General features: G+C 39.0%; 1 protein-coding gene across 5 annotated transcripts in view; it reads right to left on the reverse strand.

Moving 5' to 3' along the window:
* Window positions 1–2904: 2904 nt before the first annotated feature.
* RAB27A (RAB27A, member RAS oncogene family) overlaps window positions 2905–21479 on the reverse strand; it is a 257723-nt gene continuing 239148 nt past the window's right edge. For 4 of the 5 annotated variants that reach the window (XM_053717495.1, XM_053717493.1, XM_053717494.1 and 1 more), the window contains one exon: window positions 2905–7369. In XM_053717495.1, coding sequence (XP_053573470.1) covers window positions 7171–7369 — 199 coding nt within the window. In that variant the 3' untranslated portion in view covers window positions 2905–7170. The remainder of the gene's footprint in view (window positions 7370–21479) is intronic. The other variant, XM_053717496.1, reaches the window with a different exon arrangement.

The following is a 21479-nucleotide window of genomic DNA, read 5'->3' on the forward strand; positions in this document are numbered from 1 at the left end:
AGCTTTTTGTCAGGCTTTAGCTAGGATCAAGCCTGTGTTTAAAACTGTTGCTCCACCATGGAGTTTGAACTTAGTTCTTAATGTTTTACAGGGGGTTCCGTTTGAACCCCTTCATTCCATTGATATCAAGTTGTTATCTTGGAAAGTTCTGTTTTTAATGGCGATTTCCTCGGCTCGAAGAGTCTCTGAGTTATCTGCCTTACATTGTGATTCTCCTTATCTGATTTTTCATTCAGACAAGGTAGTTCTGCGTACTAAACCTGGGTTCCTACCTAAGGTGGTCACTAACAGGAATATCAATCAAGAGATTGTGGTTCCATCTTTGTGTCCTAATCCTTCTTCGAAAAAGGAACGTCTGCTACACAATCTAGATGTAGTCCGTGCCCTGAAATTTTATCTACAGGCAACTAAGGATTTTCGACAAACGTCTTCCCTGTTTGTCGTTTATTCTGGTCAGAGGAGAGGTCAAAAAGCTTCGGCTACCTCTCTCTCCTTTTGGCTTCGTAGCATAATACGGTTAGCCTATGAGACTGCTGGACAGCAGCCTCCTGAAAGAATTACAGCACATTCTACTAGAGCTGTGGCTTCCACTTGGGCCTTTAAGAATGAGGCTTCTGTTGAACAGATTTGCAAGGCTGCAACTTGGTCTTCTCTTCATACTTTTTCCAAATTTTCCAAATTTGACACTTTTGCTTCTTCGGAGGCTGTTTTTGGGAGAAAGGTTCTTCAGGCAGTGGTTCCTTCCATATAAAGAGCCTGCCTGTCCCTCCCGTCATCCGTGTACTTTAGCTTTGGTATTGGTATCCCATAAGTAATGGATGATCCGTGGACTGGATACACTTAACAAGAGAAAACATAATTTATGCTTACCTGATAAATTTATTTCTCTTGTAGTGTATTCAGTCCACGGCCCGCCCTGTCACTTTAAGGCAGGTAATTTTTCCATTAAAATACAGTCACCACTGCACCCTATGGTTTTCCTTTCTCTGCATGTTTTCGGTCGAATGACTGGTAATGGCAGTTGGGGGAGGAGCTATATAGCAGCTCTGCTGGGTGAATCCTCTTGCACTTCCTGTTGGGGAGGAGTTAATGTCCCATAAGTAATGGATGATCCGTGGACTGGATACACTACAAGAGAAATAAATTTATCAGGTAAGCATAAATTATGTTTTTGTGACTTCTCCCTTTTTGCTACCCTTTTTTGTGACATTTTGGCGGATTTGCAATATTATACAACAACTGAGGTGAATCTATACTTTTAATGTCTCTAGTGGTATATAGGCCCCACTCTCCAGGGAATTTGCTCTCACAGAGCGATCACGGGAAAGGGAGGAGGATATGACCCGCTGCTTCAACAAACAGCGGGAAACGGGGAGAGAGTGGGGTTATGTGGGTTGTTTTAGTGACAGATGAAAGCCGCCAGCAGTTTACAAGTGTAGTAGGGAATCTTTGTTTTGTCTTTCCGCTTATATCATACAGGCGTGATCTAACAAGGGTTATGAGCCCTATTGAGTCATAAAAGACAATGTAAAAGGTGTATAGTCCAAAGGTCTGTTCAGTCAGCCAATACAGTGGTAAACAGGCAGTGGAGAAACAGCAAGAGAAACATACATACAAATGTTGGCCTTGTGAAATAAGATTTTCCAATGACGGATCAACAGAGTGGCCCCAGTGACAAATATTGTTACATCAGAATTGGTGTTTTCTAGCCTTTGTATTTATTCATCCGTGGGCAGGAGAGAGATGTAGGGCAATATACTCACTCATCTTGCGAATTATTTGTGAATTGGAGTGTGATTGTGTCACAGTGTCAACAGTGTCTCCTCTCCCGTAAACACTGCAGGCGGTGCAGGAAAATCTGTGAGGTATACAGAACGCCCTCCGGAGCGGAGCTCTGACCCTCCAATGTATAACTGAGGGCTTTGCCAAGTACTGTAGCCAGAAATGTATTGCCATGACAGGTAAGTTTGGGCTGATAGTGTCAGAGCGCTTCACATCGTGATCAGTACTGGAGCGGTCATTTTTATAATTGCGACACCACCATTAGGCCGCAATGCTCTACCTCAGTAATTCCTTCGCTCAGCTGTACTAATGCTAAGTAACAAGGTACCGCTGTGATCCGCATACCTTCATCTGCTTAAAGGTGTCGTCCGTTGCCACTTTTTATCGGCTGAATAAGTCCTATAGAAAGCGCTTTACACTCGGCTTGTTTGAAGAGCCTTAATAAGTTGTGGCCATCATGCTCGGCCGTTCGCTCTGCCCCTCCAACTTAACAACTTTTATTATTAATTTTGTTTAGTTCTTTTGGTAGCCTTTATTAAAGAGTAATCCCAGGTGAGAGCTCAGGAGTGTGCATATCTCTTTAATCATCTGGCAGCAGTGTTTGTAACAATTGCTATAAACATGTTATAGATAGGAAATTAAAGGACCAGTAAATACAACAGATTTGCATAATCAATACATGCATGATAAAAAGATAATCAATAAGCTGAACTTCAAATGAGTAGTAATTTTTTTCTGACAAATTTCAAAGTTATATCTGTTTCCACTTCAACTGTATCATGTGAGAGTCATCAGCCAATCACACAAATGCATATAATTCTGTAAATTCTTGCACATGCTCAGTTTAATTTTGACTTGAGTGTCCCTTTAAGAGCAAGAATATGTCTTTAGCATTCTATGGCAGCTGTGTTTGCAACTATCAACCTACCTAGATTTGCTCTTCAACAAAGCATAGTAGGAGTACAAATCAAATTGTATAATAGAAGTAAATTTGAGAGTTGTTTAAAACTGCATGCTCTGTCTGAATCATGCACATTTAATTTTGAATTTACTGTCACTTTAAATGTGCTTTTAAGAGCTAACAGTGGTTTTGTAACTGAATCTAAGAACGAAAGAACAACGTTTCAATTATATAATATATTTTAATATCTAATTTGTTGTAAAACATCTTGATAACAAAAGATATTTATACAATATAATAAACAAGACAAAATATGACATTTTAAGCATTTCCTAATAAATCATTTTTAAATTTTAATTACAAACCATTTTTTAAAGTGGACATCCAGTGAAAATTATAATGGTAATGATGCTGAACACTTCCTGTCCAATAAAAAAGAAAAAAAAGATCTACTTAGCAAAACTCAAGCCTTTCAAATGGCAGTACTTGCAAAACAGTTCTTAAGAGATCATTTTTACACACACACACACTCTATATATATATATATATATATATATATATATATATATATATATATACACAGTAAATATATTAAAGTATTTGGTTTGGCACAGCAAAAGTAGAATATAGTTGTACACTTTGGATGACTGCTATAAAAAGGCACTTGCCTACTTTATGTAGTGGCCTTACTAAAGTACCACTTAGTCAACCCTGCTTCCATGTAAAATCACCTATGATGGGTGCACTGCCATAATGTGTATTTCAGCAGTAGGCACTGTATAGTTTCTTGAGATTAAAAAATAAACTGCTCTATATCGATGAAGGCAGATGAAGAGTATGTGGTATTTTGTCTCCTGCTATAGAAATGTGTATGGCACAGGTAGGCAGGAAAGTGTTCTACAATTAAAAGGGCATTTTATTTATGGGCTTTAATGTCCCTCTAAGTTGGCACAAGCCCTTTTAAATAAGTACAAAATATTTACTTATGAACCTGATAAAGGCAAAATTCAATATTATAAAAAACATGTTGAAATTACTGCATGGCCATCATATAAATTACTGCATGACCTTCACATTTTGAAAGCTATGTAGGTTTCTATAATTAAACTGTTTAAAATAACTTATTTCCTCAGTCCATGACCATATTGCCATCTGACTGAGCTTAACCATGATTATTAAAGTGATAGTTAATACACCATGAATAAATCATAACATCTAAATCCTTGAAATCACAACATTATATACGTAAATTCTTTTTTTTTTTAAATGCTTATTTTAAACGTATGTATTAATATTTTTTCTTAATACTAGGGTGACTATATTACTGCTTTAAAAAGGGACACATATGAAAAATACATATGCCAGGGCTGTTTTCAGAAATGTTTTGTTTTTTTATAAGAACCCTGACATACTGTATGTATTTTTCATATGTGTCCCTTTTTAAAGCGGCAATATGGTCACCCTACTTAATACCCATTATCTGACAACCGCTATGCAAACCCCAACTTATGATTGTATATAGTTTAATGCCTATTTGACATAAACCATTGGAATGCAATTTCTCATGCAGTGTGCGTTCTCCATACAGATTAAAGACATTTACAGATCATAAAGTACTAAAAATGACAACTTTCCTTGATTTAAATTCTCTTAGGTTTGATGGGTTATTAATGCTTTGATGGATAAACAGTGTTCAGTATCATTAGTTAACCATATTATTTTTAGATTGTTACTCAGTAAAAAAGAACTTAATAGCAGATATCCATTATTAGTGTTCTCTTCTGACCGAATGTAGTGAGTAAGAATGTCCAAGTGTTAAAACAATTTAAGGAATATATTCAGTAGTTTTTAATAATTTGTTTTTATTTATTTTATTTTTTGTTACTTTCTTACTACATATTTTCATTGTTAAAATATAAAATGTTGTTTTCAGTTAAAGGCACACTGAACCCAAATTTTTTCTTTCATGATTCAGAATGAATCAGCATGACATTTAAAACATTTTAAGCAACTTTCTAATTTACTCCTATTATCACATTTTCTTCATTCTCTTGGTATCTTTATTTGAAATGCAAGAATGTAAGTTTTGATGCAGGCCCATTTTTGGTGAACAACCTGGGTTGTTCTTGCTGATTGGTGGATAAATTGAAAAGTGCAGTCCAGAGTACTGAACCAAAAAAAAAGCTTACCTTATTTTTCAAATAAAGATAGCAAGAGAATGAAGAAAATTTCATAACAGGAGTAAATTAGAAAGTTGCTTAAAATTGCATGATCTATCTGAATCCCGAAAAGGAAAAATTTGGGTTCAGTGTTCGCTTTTTTTTTCTTTTTCAACTTTACAAAATGAATTACAGTTATTAGAGATTGTAATAAACTTCATCTGAAATATTTGCATGAAAATGTGTACCCTAAGGATCACTTTTTCTAACTAAACTACTTGAAAGGGAATATGCACTTCACAATAAGTTGTTGTTTTAACATATTCACTAGAAGTTATGTGCAATCCTATTTAAAGGGATAGAAAACCCATTTTTTTTTTCTTTTATGATTCAGATAGAGCATGCAATTTTAAACAACTTTCTAATTTACGTTTAATATTACATTTTCTTTGGTTGAAAAGCAAAGCGGTAAGCTCAGGAGTGTGCACGTGTCTGGATCACTATATGGCAGTAGTTCTGAAAGAATGTTATACATTTGCAAGAACACGGCAGCCCTATTTCCTGCCATGTAGTTCTCCACAAAGAATACCATGGGAAAAAGTAAACTTGATAATATAAGTAAATTGGAAACTATGGTCTATCTAAATCACAAAAGAAAATGTTTGGGTTTCATATCCCATTAATAAGTCATATTTACGGTGCCAACATTTCTGATGAAAAAAGTGTGTATTACATTTGTTTACATAAATATATAATTACATCTGTGTAGCAATATATGTATGTTTCCAAAAAAATATTAAAGTGTACAAATGTGTAGCTATTAAAAGCTAGTTAATTATGTACTAAAATTACCTGTACAAATATACCGCAATATTTATTAAAGGGACACTGAACCCACATTTTTTCTTTTGTGATTCAGATAGAGCATGAAATCTTAAGCATCTTTCTAATTTACTCCTATTATCAAATTTTCTTCATTCTCTTGGTATCTTTATTTGAAATGCAAGAATTTAAGTTTGGATGCCGGCCCATTTTTGGTGAACATCCTGGGTTGCCCTTGCTGATTGGTGGATAAATTCATCCACCAATAAAAAAGTGCTGTCCAGAGTCCTGAACCTAAAAAAAAAAGCTTAGATGCCTTCTTTTTCAAATAAAGATAGCAAGAGAACGAAGAAAAATTGATAATAGGATTACATTAGAAAGTTGCATAAAATTGCATGTTCTATCTGAATCGCGGAAAAAAAATTGGGTTCAGTGTCCCTTTAATCCTATTATTTTAACAAGAATTGCATTCTGTTTTAGAATGTACACAACTATTAAGCCTAGCTTTATAAACCTCCATCCCTAGGCTATTTAAAGCATCTTAGCTAAAATTGCCAAACATTAGCTTTAAATCATATGAATAAATTAATTTGAGGTTCTAAAAGATGCAGTAAAGATGTAAGGTACTTAAATAAACTGCATATCAAAACTGTGAAGCAGAGAACTTGGTATTTTGAAAGATATCAGCATAATTTAGCTTTAGAGTTTTGAAGCGCGTAATTCGGCACAAAAATTCCATAAAATGTCTAAAAAGGATATACTTTTTATGTTCCCCTCCCCAATATTATGTGTAGATCACAAAAGAAAACAAAAAACAGCAAATGAAAACCAAAAGGACAATGGAAAAATTGATCAGCGAGAGAATTATAATTCAAATACAGTTTTAACCGTGTGGATTTAAAAATTGGCGTTTCGCAATATTGATATCTTGTGCTGCATGTCTCACCAGGACCAATATGAAACTGTCTCTATCCAAAAGGGTCCAAAAAAGCACACCTGGCACATACAATTTCATCGTTTAGCGCCAGCCCTGAAGAAATTTTGCTGGCATTTATTCTGCCCTAATTTCCTGTTGAAACATAAGAAATTGTATATATAATTTTTGTATTAATATACAAAGCACTTATACATAAAGGGGCAGACATGAGTCTAATAAATCAATATTTCAAATCCTTTGTAATATTGTAGTATAATTTTTAAAAGACTAAGCTATGAAAGGCAAATGGCCTCACTGTCTTTATTTGTAAATAGGTGTTTTTAAATGTATTTAAAAAAGATGCTGTCACCTATAGTTTTATTCCTTGTGCCTGAAAAATCCATGTTTTAGTATTATTTTCTAATACAGTAGCATTTTTGAAAAGAAGAAAAAAAAAACTAACCATAATAGATATGTGCAACATTTAAAAAGTATACAACAGAGTTGATATATCAGAACCACAGAACTTTAACCACTTTCTAAATTGGGTTGATTTTCGGTTGGGGGCTAATTTCATTTTATATATGATCTCAGCAGCCACATTTGTTTTTGTCTTTGTCCTCATTTAATTGCTCTGTAGAGCTGTGGCCATTGGATCGTACCACCCCTTGAGGTATCCAAGACTTGTCCACACACCGTTCCATGCGCTTCATGATCAGATCCAACAGCGTTTCCACAGCTTTATTTACGTTTGTTCCATTTGCAGCACTTGTTTCAAAGTATGGGATCCTGAGAACAGCAAAAACAAAAAAGCACACGCAACTTAGTAATTACATTAAAAAAGGCAGAGAAAAATCAACATAGGTATCATGTTCAGCCAATATTCAGTTTTTAAATCATCCCTAATATACATATATTATACATATTAACATAAAAGGTACATGAAAGTCAAAATTAAACATCCAGGATTCAGACAGAGAATATAATTTTGAACATATTGCCAGGGCCGGAACTATAGCGGTCGCAAAGGGCATGACTGCGGCCGGGCCCTGAGGTTGGCGACTCTGGGGGGCCCCACAGGGGCGGATTGGGCCGGGGGCTACTTGCATACAGCAGCCGTGAGACTGAGCATCAACTTAAGTCTTATGGTCGCTGTATGTAGTAATAAGAGAGACTGACAAGTGCTTGCTGGCTGCTGCTAATCCTATTAACTGAATGATCCGGCCGGGGGTAAGGTCAGGGGGTGGGATAAGGAATCATGAACAGGGCCGGGACGGGCCTCACGTGATGACACTGAGATCTCCCGCTCAGCGCTCTCTGACACTAGTGATGTCCCGAACTGTTCGCCCGCGAACGGTTCACAGCGAACATAGGTTGTTCACGTTCGCGTTTGTGGGCGAACACATGGCGATGTTCGATCCGCCCCTATGTGTCATCATTGTGGAAACTTTGACCCTTTATGTCACAGCCGCCTGACACATTAGAGCCAATCAACATCAGACACTCCCTCACAGACACTCCCAGCTACTCGGAATCCGCCATTTTAGACTCATAACGACCTTGCTTTTTTAATGAGAGGACGTGTTGTGTTTTTGCTCCTGACATTAATAGGAAAAACATAGCTAGGCTAGTGTATTTACAGTCCAGAAGGACTCCACTCATCTCTGCTGCAAGCACAGCACCCCAAAAAGCCCTTTTTAGGGCTATATTTCGTGCCGTTTTTTTTTTTTTTTTTTTTTTTTTTTTTTATTAGCATTTGCCTGGCTTTCAGCTGTGTGTTTAAGGCTCACAGCATATGCTGTGACTACTGCCACCACTGATATCTCCCTAACAACATTAGTTTAAATTTAACTAACCCAAAAAACATAATTTATGTAAGAACTTACCTGATAAATTCATTTCTTTCATATTAGCAAGAGTCCATGAGCTAGTGACGTATGGGATATACATTCCTACCAGGAGGGGCAAAGTTTTCCAAACCTCAAAATGCCTATAAATACACCCCTCACCACACCCACAATTCAGTTTAACGAATAGCCAAGAAGTGGGGTGATAAGAAAAAAGTGCGAAAGCATATAAAATAAGGAATTGGAATAATTGTGCTTTATACAAAAAAATCATAACCACCACAAAAAAGGGCGGGCCTCATGGACTCTTGCTAATATGAAAGAAATGAATTTATCAGGTAAGTTCTTACATAAATTATGTTTTCTTTCATGTAATTAGCAAGAGTCCATGAGCTAGTGACGTATGGGATAATGATTACCCAAGATGTGGATCTTTCCACACAAGAGTCACTAGAGAGGGAGGGATAAAATAAAGACAGCCAATTCCTGCTGAAAATAATCCACACCCAAAATAAGTTTAATGAAAAACATAAACAGAAGATTCAAACTGAAACCGCTGCCTGAAGTACTTTTCTACCAAAAACTGCTTCAGAGGAAGAAAATACATCAAAATGGTAGAATTTAGTAAAAGTATGCAAAGAGGACCAAGTTGCTGCTTTGCAAATCTGATCAATCGAAGCTTCATTCCTAAACGCCCAGGAAGTAGAAACTGACCTAGTAGAATGAGCTGTAATCCTTTGAGGCGGAGTTTTACCCGACTCAACATAGGCATGATGAATTAAAGATTTCAACCAAGATTCCAAAGAAATGGCAGAAGCTTTCTGGCCTTTTCTAGAACCGGAAAAGATAACAAATAGACTAGAAGTCTTTCGGAAAGACTTAGTAGCTTCAACATAATATTTCAAAGCTCTAACAACATCCAAAGAATGCAACGATTTCTCCTTAGAATTCTTAGGATTAGGACATAATGAAGGAACCACAATTTCTCTACTAATGTTGTTGGAATTCACAACTTTAGGTAAAAATTCAAAAGAAGTTCGCAACACCGCCTTATCCTGATGAAAAATCAGAAAAGGAGACTCACAAGAAAGAGCAGATAATTCAGAGACTCTTCTGGCAGAAGAGATCGCCAAAAGGAACAAAACTTTCCAAGAAAGTAATTTAATGTCCAATGAATGCATAGGTTCAAACGGAGGAGCTTGAAGAGCCCCCAGAACCAAATTCAAACTCCAAGGAGGAGAAATTGACTTAATGACAGGTTTTATACGAACCAAAGCTTGTACAAAACAATGAATATCAGGAAGATTAGCAATCTTTCTGAGAAAAAGAACAGAAAGAGCAGAGATTTGTCCTTTCAAAGAACTTGCGGATAAACCTTTATCTAAACCATCCTGAAGAAACTGTAAAATTCTCGGAATTCTAAAAGAATGCCAAGAAAAATGATGAGAAAGACACCAAGAAATATAAGTCTTCCAGACTCTATAATATATCTCTCTAGATACAGATTTACGAGCCTGTAACATAGTATTAATCACAGAGTCAGAGAAACCTCTTTGACCAAGAATCAAGCGTTCAATCTCCATACCTTTAAATTTAAGGATTTGAGATCCTGATGGAAAAAAGGACCTTGCGACAGAAGGTCTGGTCTTAGCGGAAGAGTCCACGGATGGCAAGAGGCCATCCGGACAAGATCCGCATACCAAAACCTGTGAGGCCATGCCGGAGCTACCAACAGAACAAACGAGCATTCCTTCAGAATCTTGGAGATTACTCTTGGAAGAAGAACTAGAGGCGGAAAGATATAGGCAGGATGATACTTCCAAGGAAGTGATAATGCATCCACTGCTTCCGCCTGAGGATCCCGGGATCTGGACAGACACCTGGGAAGTTTCTTGTTTAGATGAGACGCCATCAGATCTATTTCTGGAAGCTCCCACATTTGAACAATCTGAAGAAATACCTCTGGGTGAAGAGACCATTCGCCCGGATGCAACGTTTGGCGACCGAGATAATCCGCTTCCCAATTGTCTATACCTGGGATATGAACCGCAGAGATTAGACAGGAGCTGGATTCCGCCCAAACCAAAATTCGAGATACTTCTTTCATAGCCAGAGGACTGTGAGTCCCTCCTTGATGATTGATGTATGCCACAGTTGTGACATTGTCTGTCTGAAAACAAATGAACGATTCTCTCTTCAGAAGAGGCCAAAACTGAAGAGCTCTGAAAATTGCATGGAAAATATTGATCGGTAATCTCACCTCCTGAGATTCCCAAACTCCTTGTGCCGTCAGAGATCCCCACACAGCTCCCCAACCTGTGAGACTTGCATCTGTTGAAATTACAGTCCAGGTCGGAAGCACAAAAGAAGCCCCCTGAATTAAACGACGGTGATCTGTCCACCACGTTAGAGAGTGTCGTACAATCGGTTTTAAAGATATTAATTGAGATATCTTTGTGTAATCCTTGCACCATTGATTCAGCATACAGAGCTGAAGAGGTCGCATGTGAAAACGAGCAAAGGGGATCGCGTCCGATGCAGCAGTCATAAGACCTAGAATTTCCATGCATAAGGCTACCGAAGGGAATGATTGTGACTGAAGGTTTCGACAAGCTGAGATCAATTTTAGACGTCTCTTGTCTGTCAAAGACAGAGTCATGGACACTGAATCTATCTGGAAACCCAGAAAGGTTACCCTTGTCTGAGGAGTCAATGAACTTTTTGATGAATTGATCCTCCAACCATGATCTTGAAGAAACAACACAAGTCGATTCGTATGAGATTCTGCTAAATGTAAAGACTGAGCAAGTACCAAGATATCGTCCAAATAAGGAAATACCACAATACCCTGTTCTCTGATTACAGACAGAAGGGCACCGAGAACCTTTGTAAAAATTCTTGGAGCTGTAGCTAGGCCAAACGGTAGAGCCACAAACTGGTAATGCTTGTCCAGAAAAGAGAATCTCAGGAACTGATAATGATCTGGATGAATCGGAATATGCAGATATGCATCCTGTAAATCTATTGTGGACATATAATGCCCTTGCTGAACAAAAGGCAAGATAGTCCTTACAGTTACCATTTTGAACGTTGGTATCCTTACATAACGATTCAATATTTTTAGATCCAGAATTGGTCTGAAGGAATTCTCCTTCTTTGGTACAATGAAGAGATTTGAATAAAACCCCATCCCCTGTTCCAGAACTGGAACTGGCATAATTACTCCAGCCAACTCTAGATCTGAAACACAATTCAGAAATGCTTGAGCTTTCACTGGATTTACTGGGACACGGGAAAGAAAAAATCTCTTTGCAGGAGGTCTCATCTTGAAACCAATTCTGTACCCTTCTGAAACAATGTTCTGAATCCAAAGATTGTGAACAGAATTGATCCAAATTTCTTTGAAAAAACGTAACCTGCCCCCTACCAGCTGAGCTGGAATGAGGGCTGCACCTTCATGTGGACTTAGAAGCTGGCTTTGCCTTTCTGGAAGGCTTGGATTTATTCCAGACTGGAGATGGTTTCCAAACTGAAACTGCTCCTGAGGATGAAGGATCAGGCTTTTGTTCTTTGTTGAAACGAAAGGAACGAAAACGATTATTAGCCCTGTTCTTACCCTTAGATTTTTTATCCTGTGGTAAAAAAGTTCCTTTCCCACCAGTAACAGTTGAGATAATAGAATCCAACTGAGAACCAAATAATTTGTTACCCTGGAAAGAAATGGAAAGTAGAGTTGATTTAGAAGCCATATCAGCATTCCAAGTTTTAAGCCATAAAGCTCTTCTAGCTAAAATAGCTAGAGACATAAACCTGACATCAACTCTGATAATATCAAAAATGGCATCACAGATAAAATTATTAGCATGTTGAAGAAGAAAAATAATATTATGAGAATCATGATCTGTTACTTGTTGCGCTAAAGTTTCCAACCAAAAAGTTGAAGCTGCAGCAACATCAGCCAATGATATAGCAGGTCTAAGAAGATTACCTGAACACAGATAAGCTTTTCTTAGAAAGGATTCAATTTTCCTATCTAAAGGATCCTTAAACGAAGTACCATCTGACGTAGGAATAGTAGTCCGTTTAGCAAGGGTAGAAATAGCCCCATCAACTCTAGGGATTTTGTCCCAAAATTCTAATCTGTCAGACGGCACAGGATATAATTGCTTAAAACGTTTAGAAGGAGTAAATGAATTACCCAATTTATCCCATTCTCTGGAAATTACTTCAGAAATAGCATTAGGAACAGGAAAAACTTCTGGAATAACCACAGGAGATTTAAAGACCTTATCTAAACGTTTAGAATTAGTATCAAGAGGACCAGAATCCTCAATTTCTAAAGCAATTAGTACTTCTTTAAGTAAAGAACGAATAAATTCAATTTTAAATAAATATGAAGATTTATCAGCATCAATCTCTGAGACAGAATCCTCTGAACCAGAAGAGTCATCAGAATCAGAATGATGATGTTCATTTAAAAATTCATCTGTATAAAGAGAAGTTTTAAAAGATTTTTTATGTTTACTAGAAGGAGGAATAACAGACATAGCCTTCTTGATGGATTCAGAAACAAAATCTCTTATGTTATCAGGAACATTCTGAACCTTAGATGTTGATGGAACTGCAACAGGTAAAGGTACATTACTAAAGGAAATATTATCTGCATTAACAAGTTTGTCATGACAATTAATACAAACAACAGCTGGAGGAATAGCTACCAAAAGTTTACAGCAGATACACTTAGCTTTGGTAGTTCCAGCACTAGGCAGCGATTTTCCTGAAGTATCTTCTGACTCGGATGCAACGTGAGACATCTTGCAATATGTAAGAGAAAAAACAACATATAAAGCAAAATAGATCAAATTCCTTAAATGACAGTTTCAGGAATGGGAAAAAAATGCCAATGAACAAGCTTCTAGCAACCAGAAGCAAAGAAAAAATTAACTTAAATAATGTGGAGACAAAAGCGACGCCCATATTTTTGGCGCCAAATAAGACGCCCACATTATTTGGCACCTAAATGGTTTTTGGCGCCAAATATGATGCCACATCCGGAACGCCGACATTTTTGGCGCAAAAGAACGTAAAAAATGACGCAACTTCCGGCAACACGTATGACGCCGGAAACAGAAAAGATTTTTTGCGCCAAAAAAGTCCGCGCCAAGAATGACGCAATAAAATGAAGCATTTTCAGCCCCCGCGAGCCTAACAGCCCACAGGGAAAAAGTCAAATTTTTTAAGGTAAGAAAAAATAATTGATTCAAGTGCATTATCCCAAATATGAAACTGACTGTCTGAAAATAAGGAATGTTGAGCATCCTGAGACAAGGCAAATAAATGTTTGAATACATATATTTAGAACTTTATAAACAAAGTGCCCAAACATAGCTTAGAGTGTCACAGAAAATAAGACTTACTTACCCCAGGACACTCATCTACATGTTTGTAGAAAGCCAAACCAGTACTGAAACGAAAATCAGCAGAGGTAATGGTAAATATAAGAGTATATCGTCGATCTGAAAAGGGAGGTAAGAGATGAATCTCTACGACCGATAACAGAGAACCTATGAAATAGACCCCGTAGAAGGAGATCACTGCATTCAAAATAGGCAATACTCTCCTCGCATCTCTCTGACATTCACTGCACGCTGAGAGGAAAACCGGGCTCCAACTTGCTGCGGAGAGCATATCAACGTAGAATCTAGCACAAACTTACTTCACCACCTCCATAGGAGGCAAAGTTTGTAAAACTGAATTGTGGGTGTGGTGAGGGGTGTATTTATAGGCATTTTGAGGTTTGGGAAACTTTGCCCCTCCTGGTAGGAATGTATATCCCATACGTCACTAGCTCATGGACTCTTGCTAATTACATGAAAGAAATATAATTATTTTTCTAGTGTAATTTTTTTTCATTTTCTATCAGGCCAGTGTCACACAGCATATACTCTGGTTCATTGCTCTGTGCCAGCCAGCAGCCAGCAGTGTTAATATCCGTTTATAACATTATTTTTAATTTAAAAAAAAAACACAAAAAAATATTTTTCTAGTGTAATCTAATTACATTTACTATCATGCCTGTGTCTGTCAGGCTCACTCAGCATTAATATACCTCTTTTTTTTTCAGTCTTTTGGTTAATTGGTCTGTGCCAGGCAGCCACCCAGCACTCATATCTATTTTTCTTTCACCTTAATTTTAATATAAAAAAAAAAAAAAAGTTTAAATTTGTTTGCTAGTGTAATCTAATATTATTTTCTATCCGGCCTGTGTGTTTTGCTGACATAGAGAGCCTACTGTGTTTACTTGCTGCCCTCCCTAGTCTATGAGCCACGACTCATATGTGTTTAACTTTTTTTAATTCCCCCCCCCCCAAAAAAATAATTTCAATCATTTTTCTAGTGTAATCTAATAGTATTTTCTATCAGGCGTGTGTGTATCCGACATACAGAGCCTACTGTTTTTAATAGCTTCCCTTCCAAGGCTATCAGCCACGACTCATATGTATGTGCTTAACCTTTTTCTTAAAATTTCCAAAAAAAAGTCTTTAAATCATTATGCTAGTGTAATCTAATTGTATTTTCTATCAGGCCTGTGTCTAACTGTCTATCTGACTTACACAGCATACTGTTGTTATAATTGCTGCCCTATGTAGCAGCCAGCCAGTGCGACCACTCATAGAGTCATATGTGCATTGCACTTCTTAACATAATTTTAATTTCTCCAACATTGGTGTGTCCGGTCCACGGCGTCATCCTTACTTGTGGGAATATCTCTTCCCCAACAGGAAATGGCAAAGAGTCCCAGCAAAGCTGGCCATATAGTCCCTCCTAGGCTCCGCCCACCCCAGTCATTCTCTTTGCCGTTGCACAGGCAACATCTCCACGGAGATGGTTAAGAGTTTTTTGGTGTTTAAATGTAGTTTTTATTCTTCTATCAAGTGTTTGTTATTTTAAAATAGTGCTGGTATGTACTATTTACTCTGAAACAGAAAAGGATGAAGATTTCTGTTTGTGAGAGGAAGATGATTTTAGCAGACAGTAACTAAAATCGATTGCTGTTTCCACATAGGACTGTTGAGATGAAGTAACTTCAGTTGGGGGAAACAGTTAGCAGACTTTTCTGCTTAAGGTATGACTAGCCATATTTCTAACAAGACCATGTAATGCTGGAAGGCTGTCATTTCCCCTCATGGGGACCGGTAAGCCATTTTCTTAGTCAAACAAACAGAATAAAGGGCTTAATATGGGCTAAAAAACTGGTAGACATTTTTATGGGCTAAATCGATTGCTTTATTTGGGCATTTTATTCATATTTATGCTGACAATTTGCATTTATAAACTTGGGGAACGTTTATTAAACGGCAGGCACTATGTTAGACACCTTTTCCAGTTAGGGGGCCTTCCTAGTTGTAGACTGAGCCTCATTTTCGCGCCATTACTGCGCAGATGTTTTTTGAGAGCAGGGCATGCAGATGCATGTGTGAGGATCTGAAATTTGCTGGAAAAGCTTCTAGAAGGCGTCAATTGGTATCGTATTCCCCTCTGGGCTTGGTTGGGTCTCAGCAAAGGCTATAGCTGGGACTGTATAGGGGTTAAATTTGTAAACGGCTCCGGTTCCGTTATTTTAAGGGTTAAAGCTCTGAAATTTGGTGTGCAATACTCTTAATGCTTTAAGACACTGTGGTGAAATTTTGGTAATTTTTGAACAATTCCTTCATACTTTTTCACATATTCAGTAATAAAGTGTTTTCTGTTTAAAATTTAAAGAGACAGTAACGGTTTTGTTTTAAAACGTTTTTTGTGCTTTGTTGACAAGTTTAAGCCTGTTTAACATGTCTGTGCCTTCAGATAAGCTATGTTCTATATGTATGAAAGCCAATGTGTCTCCCCATTTAAATTTATGTGATAATTGTGCCATAGCGTCCAAACAAAGTAAGGACAGTACTTCCACAGATAATGAAATTGCCCAAGATGATTCCTCAGATGAGGGGAGTAAACATGATACTACATCATCTCCTACTGTGTCTACACCAGTTTTGCCCACACAGGAGGCCCCTAGTACATCTAGTGCGCCAATGCTTATTACCATGCAACAATTAACGGCTGTAATGGATAACTCCATAGCAAATATTTTATCCAAAATGCCTACTTATCAGAGAAAGCGCGATTGCTCTGTTTTAAACACTGAAGAGCAGGAGGGCGCTGATGATAATTGTTCTGTCATACCCTCACACCAATCTGAAGGGGCCATCAGGGAGGTTTTGTCAGATGGAGAAATTTCAGATTCAGGTAAAATTTCTCAACAAGCTGAACCTGATGTTGTGACATTTAAATTTAAATTAGAACATCTCCGCGCACTGCTTAAGGAGGTGTTATCTACTCTGGATGATTGTGACAACTTGGTCATTCCAGTGAAATTATGCAAGATGGACAAGTTCCTAGAGGTTCCGGTGCACCCCGACGCTTTTCCTATACCCAAGCGGGTGGCGGACATAGTAAATAAGGAGTGGGAAAAGCCCGGCATACCTTTTGTTCCCCCCCCCTATATTTAAGAAATTATTTCCTATGGTCGACCCCAGAAAGGACTTATGGCAGACAGCCCCTAAGGTTGTGGGGGCAGTTTCTACTCTAAACAAACGCACTACTTTTCCTATCGAAGATAGTTGTGCTTTCAAAGATCCTATGGATAAAAAATTGGAAGGTTTGCTTAAAAAGACTTTTGTACAGCAAGGTTACCTTCTACAACCCATTTCGTGCATTGTTACTGTCACTACAGCAGCGTGGTTCTGGTTCGAGGAACTAGAAAAGTCGCTCAGTAGAGAGACTCCATATGAGGAGGTTATGGACAGAGTTCACGCACTTAAATTGGCTAACTCTTTTATTTTAGATGCCGCTTTGCAATTAGCTAGATTAGCGGCGAAAAATTCAGGGTTTGCTATCGTGGCGTGCAGAGCGCTTTGGCTAAAGTCTTGGTCAGCGGATGTGTCATCCAAGACAAAATTGCTTAACATCCCTTTCAAAGGTAAAACTCTATTTGGACCAGAATTGAAAGAGATTATTTCAGACATCACTGGGGGAAAGGGCCACGCCCTTCCACAAGATAGGCCTTTCAAGGCCAAAAATAAGTCTAATTTTCATTCCTTTCGCAATTTCAGGAACGGACCGGCCTCTAATTCTGCATCCTCTAAGCAAGAGGGTAATGCCTCACAACCCAAACCAGCCTGGAAACCGATGCAAGGCTGGAACAAGGGTAAGCAGGCCAAGAAGCCTGCCGCTGCTAACAAAACAGCATGAAGGAGTAGCCCCCGATCCGGGACCGGATCTAGTGGGGGGCAGACTCTCTCTCTTTGCTCAGGCTTGGGCAAGAGATGTTCAGGATCCCTGGGCGCTAGAAATAGTTTCTCAAGGTTATCTCCTGGAATTCAGGGAACTACCCCCAAGGGGAAGGTTCCACATGTCTCACTTATCCTCAAACCAAATAAAGAGACAGGCGTTCTTACATTGTGTAGAAGACCTGTTAAAGATGGGAGTGATACACCCAGTTCCAATAAAGGAACAAGGAATGGGATTTTATTCCAATCTGTTCGTAGTTCCCAAAAAAGAGGGAACTTTCAGACCAATTTTGGATTTGAAGATCCTAATCAAATTTCTCAGGGTACCATCGTTCAAGATGGAAACCATTTGAACGATTCTACCCACTATCCAGGAAAGTCAATTTATGACTACCGTGGATCTAAAGGATGCGTACCTACATATTCTTATCCACAAAGAACATCATCAGTTCCTAAGGTTCGCTTTTCTGGACAAGCATTACCAGTTTGTGGCCCTCCCATTCGGGTTAGCCACTGCTCCAAGGATTTTCACAAAGGTACTAGGGTCCCTTCTAGCGGTTCTAAGACCGAGGGGCATTGCAGTAGTACCTTACTTGGACGACATTCTAATACAAGCGTCGTCCCTGTCAAAAGCAAAGGCTCATACAGACATCGTTCTGGCCTTTCTCAGATCACACGGATGGAAGGTGAACATAGAAAAAAGTTCTCTGTCTCCGTCGACAGGAGTTCCCTTCTTGGGAACAATAATAGATTCCTTAGAAATGAGGATTTTTCTGACAGAGGTCAGAAAATCAAAACTTCTAAGCTCTTGTCAAGTTCTTCATTCTGTTCCTCGTCCTTCCATAGCGCAGTGCATGGAAGTAGTAGGGTTGATGGTTGCAGCAATGGACATAGTTCCTTTTGCACGAATTCATCTAAGACCATTACAACTGTGCATGCTCAAACAGTGGAATGGGGACTATACAGACTTGTCTCCAATGATTCAAGTAGATCAGAAGACCAGAGATTCACTCCGTTGGTGGCTGACCCTGGACCATCTGTCCCAGGGAATGAGCTTCCGCAGACCAGAGTGGGTCATTGTCACGACCGACGCCAGTCTAGTGGGCTGGGGCGCGGTCTGGGAATCCCTGAAAGCTCAGGGTCTATGGTCTCGGGAAGAGTCTCTTCTCCCGATAAACATTCTGGAACTGAGAGCGATATTCAATGCTCTCAGGGCTTGGCCTCAACTAGCAAAGGCCAGATTCATAAGGTTCCAATCAGACAACATGACGAGCGTTGCGTATATCAATCATCAGGGGGGAACAAGGAGTTCCCTGGCGATGAAAGAAGTGACCAAAATAATTCAATGGGCGGAGGATCACTCCTGCCACCTGTCTGCGATCCACATCCCAGGTGTGGAAAACTGGGAGGCGGATTTTCTGAGTCGTCAGACATTCCATCCGGGGGAGTGGGAACTCCATCCGGAGATCTTTGCCCAAATAACTCAATTATGGGGCATTCCAGACATGGATCTGATGGCATCTCATCAGAACTTCAAGGTTCCTTGCTACGGGTCCAGATCCAGGGATCCCAAGGCGACTCTAGTAGATGCACTAGTAGCACCTTGGACCTTCAACCTAGCTTATGTATTTCCACCGTTTCCTCTCATTCCCAGGCTGGTAGCCAGGATCAATCAGGAGAGGGCCTCGGTGATCTTGATAGCTCCTGCTTGGCCACGCAGGACTTGGTATGCAGACCTGGTGAATATGTCATCGGTTCCACCATGGAAGCTACCTTTGAGACAGGACCTTCTTGTTCAGGGTCCATTCAAACATCCAAATCTGGTCTCCCTCCAGCTGACGGCTTGGAGATTGAACGCTTGATTCTATCGAAGCGTGGGTTTTCAGATTCTGTGATAGATACTCTGGTTCAGGCCAGAAAACCGGTAACTAGAAAGATTTACCATAAAATATGGAAAAGATATATCTGTTGGTGTGAATCCAAAGGATTCCCATGGAATAAGATAAAAATTCCTAAGATTCTCTCCTTTCTACAAGAAGGTTTGGAGAAAGGATTATCTGCAAGTTCTCTAAAGGGACAGATCTCTGCTTTATCTGTCTTACTACACAAAAGACTGGCAGCTGTGCCAGATGTTCAAGCATTTGTTCAGGCTCTGGTTAGGATCAAGCCTGTTTACAGACCTTTGACTCCTCCCTGGAGTCTAATTCTAGTTCTTTCAGTTCTTCAAGGGGTTCCGTTTGAACCTTTACATTCCATAGATATTAAGTTACTATCTTGGAAAGTTTTGTTTTTGGTTGCAATCTCTTCTGCTAGAAGAGTTTCAGAGTTATCTGCTCTGCAGTGTTCTCCGCCCTATCTGGTGTTCCATGCAGATAAGGTGGTTTTGCGTACTAAGCCTGGTTTTCTTCCTAAGGTTGTTTCTAACAAAAATATTAACCAGGAGATAGTTGTACCTTCTTTATGTCCGAATCCAGTTTCAAAGAAGGAACGTTTGTTACACAATTTGGACGTAGTCCGTGCTCTAAAATTCTATTTAGAGGCTACAAAAGATTTCAGACAAACATCTTCCTTGTTTGTTGTTTATTCTGGTAAAAGGAGAGGTCAAAAAGCGAATTCTACCTCTCTTTCCTTTTGGCTTAAAAGCATCATCCGATTGGCTTATGAGACTGCCGGACGGCAGCCTCCTGAAAGAATCACAGCTCACTCCACTAGGGCTGTGGCTTCCACATGGGCCTTCAAGAACGAGGCTTCTGTTGACCAGATATGTAAGGCAGCGACTTGGTCTTCACTGCACACTTTTACCAAATTTTACAAATTTGATACTTTTGCTTCTTCGGAGGCTATTTTTGGGAGAAAGGTTTTGCAAGCTGTGGTGCCTTCCGTTTAGGTAACCTGATTTGCTCCCTCCCTTCATCCGTGTCCTAAAGCTTTGGTATTGGTTCCCACAAGTAAGGATGACGCCGTGGACCGGACACACCAATGTTGGAGAAAACAGAATTTATGCTTACCTGATAAATTACTTTCTCCAACGGTGTGTCCGGTCCACGGCCCGCCCTGGTTTTTTAATCAGGTCTGATGAATTATTTTCTCTAACTACAGTCACCACGGTACCATATGGTTTCTCCTATATATATTTCCTCCTGTCCGTCGGTCGAATGACTGGGGTGGGCGGAGCCTAGGAGGGACTATATGGCCAGCTTTGCTGGGACTCTTTGCCATTTCCTGTTGGGGAAGAGATATTCCCACAAGTAAGGATGACGCTGTGGACCGGACACACCGTTGGAGAAAGTAATTTATCAGGTAAGCATAAATTCTGTTATTAAAATCTAAAATTTTAAAATATTTTGCTAGTGTAATGTAACTTAATTTTCTATCAGTCCTGTGTTTTTGTCACTTACACAGCATACTGTGTTAAATTGCTGCCCTACCTACCATCCACGACTCATATCTGCCAGCCTGTCTGCCAGGCCCAAGTAGCCAATTAGTGGCACCAATCACAATTCTTGTAACAGTAATAATAAAAAAAAAATCATAATTTTTTGGACTGCAAATATTCAGTCTCCTAGGGCCATTGAATTTCATTTACCTCCTGCCTGCCACTGCCAGCCATTTGTGCCAGGCCGTCTAGCCAACTATTTACACCAATCATAATTGTTGTCACAGTCAGACAGTATAGTTATTAATTTAAATAAAAAAAATTTTTAGTGTTGATCTTAACCCTCA

Source organism: Bombina bombina, chromosome 6 (assembly GCF_027579735.1).
Source record: "Bombina bombina isolate aBomBom1 chromosome 6, aBomBom1.pri, whole genome shotgun sequence".
NCBI lineage: Eukaryota > Metazoa > Chordata > Amphibia > Anura > Bombinatoridae > Bombina > Bombina bombina.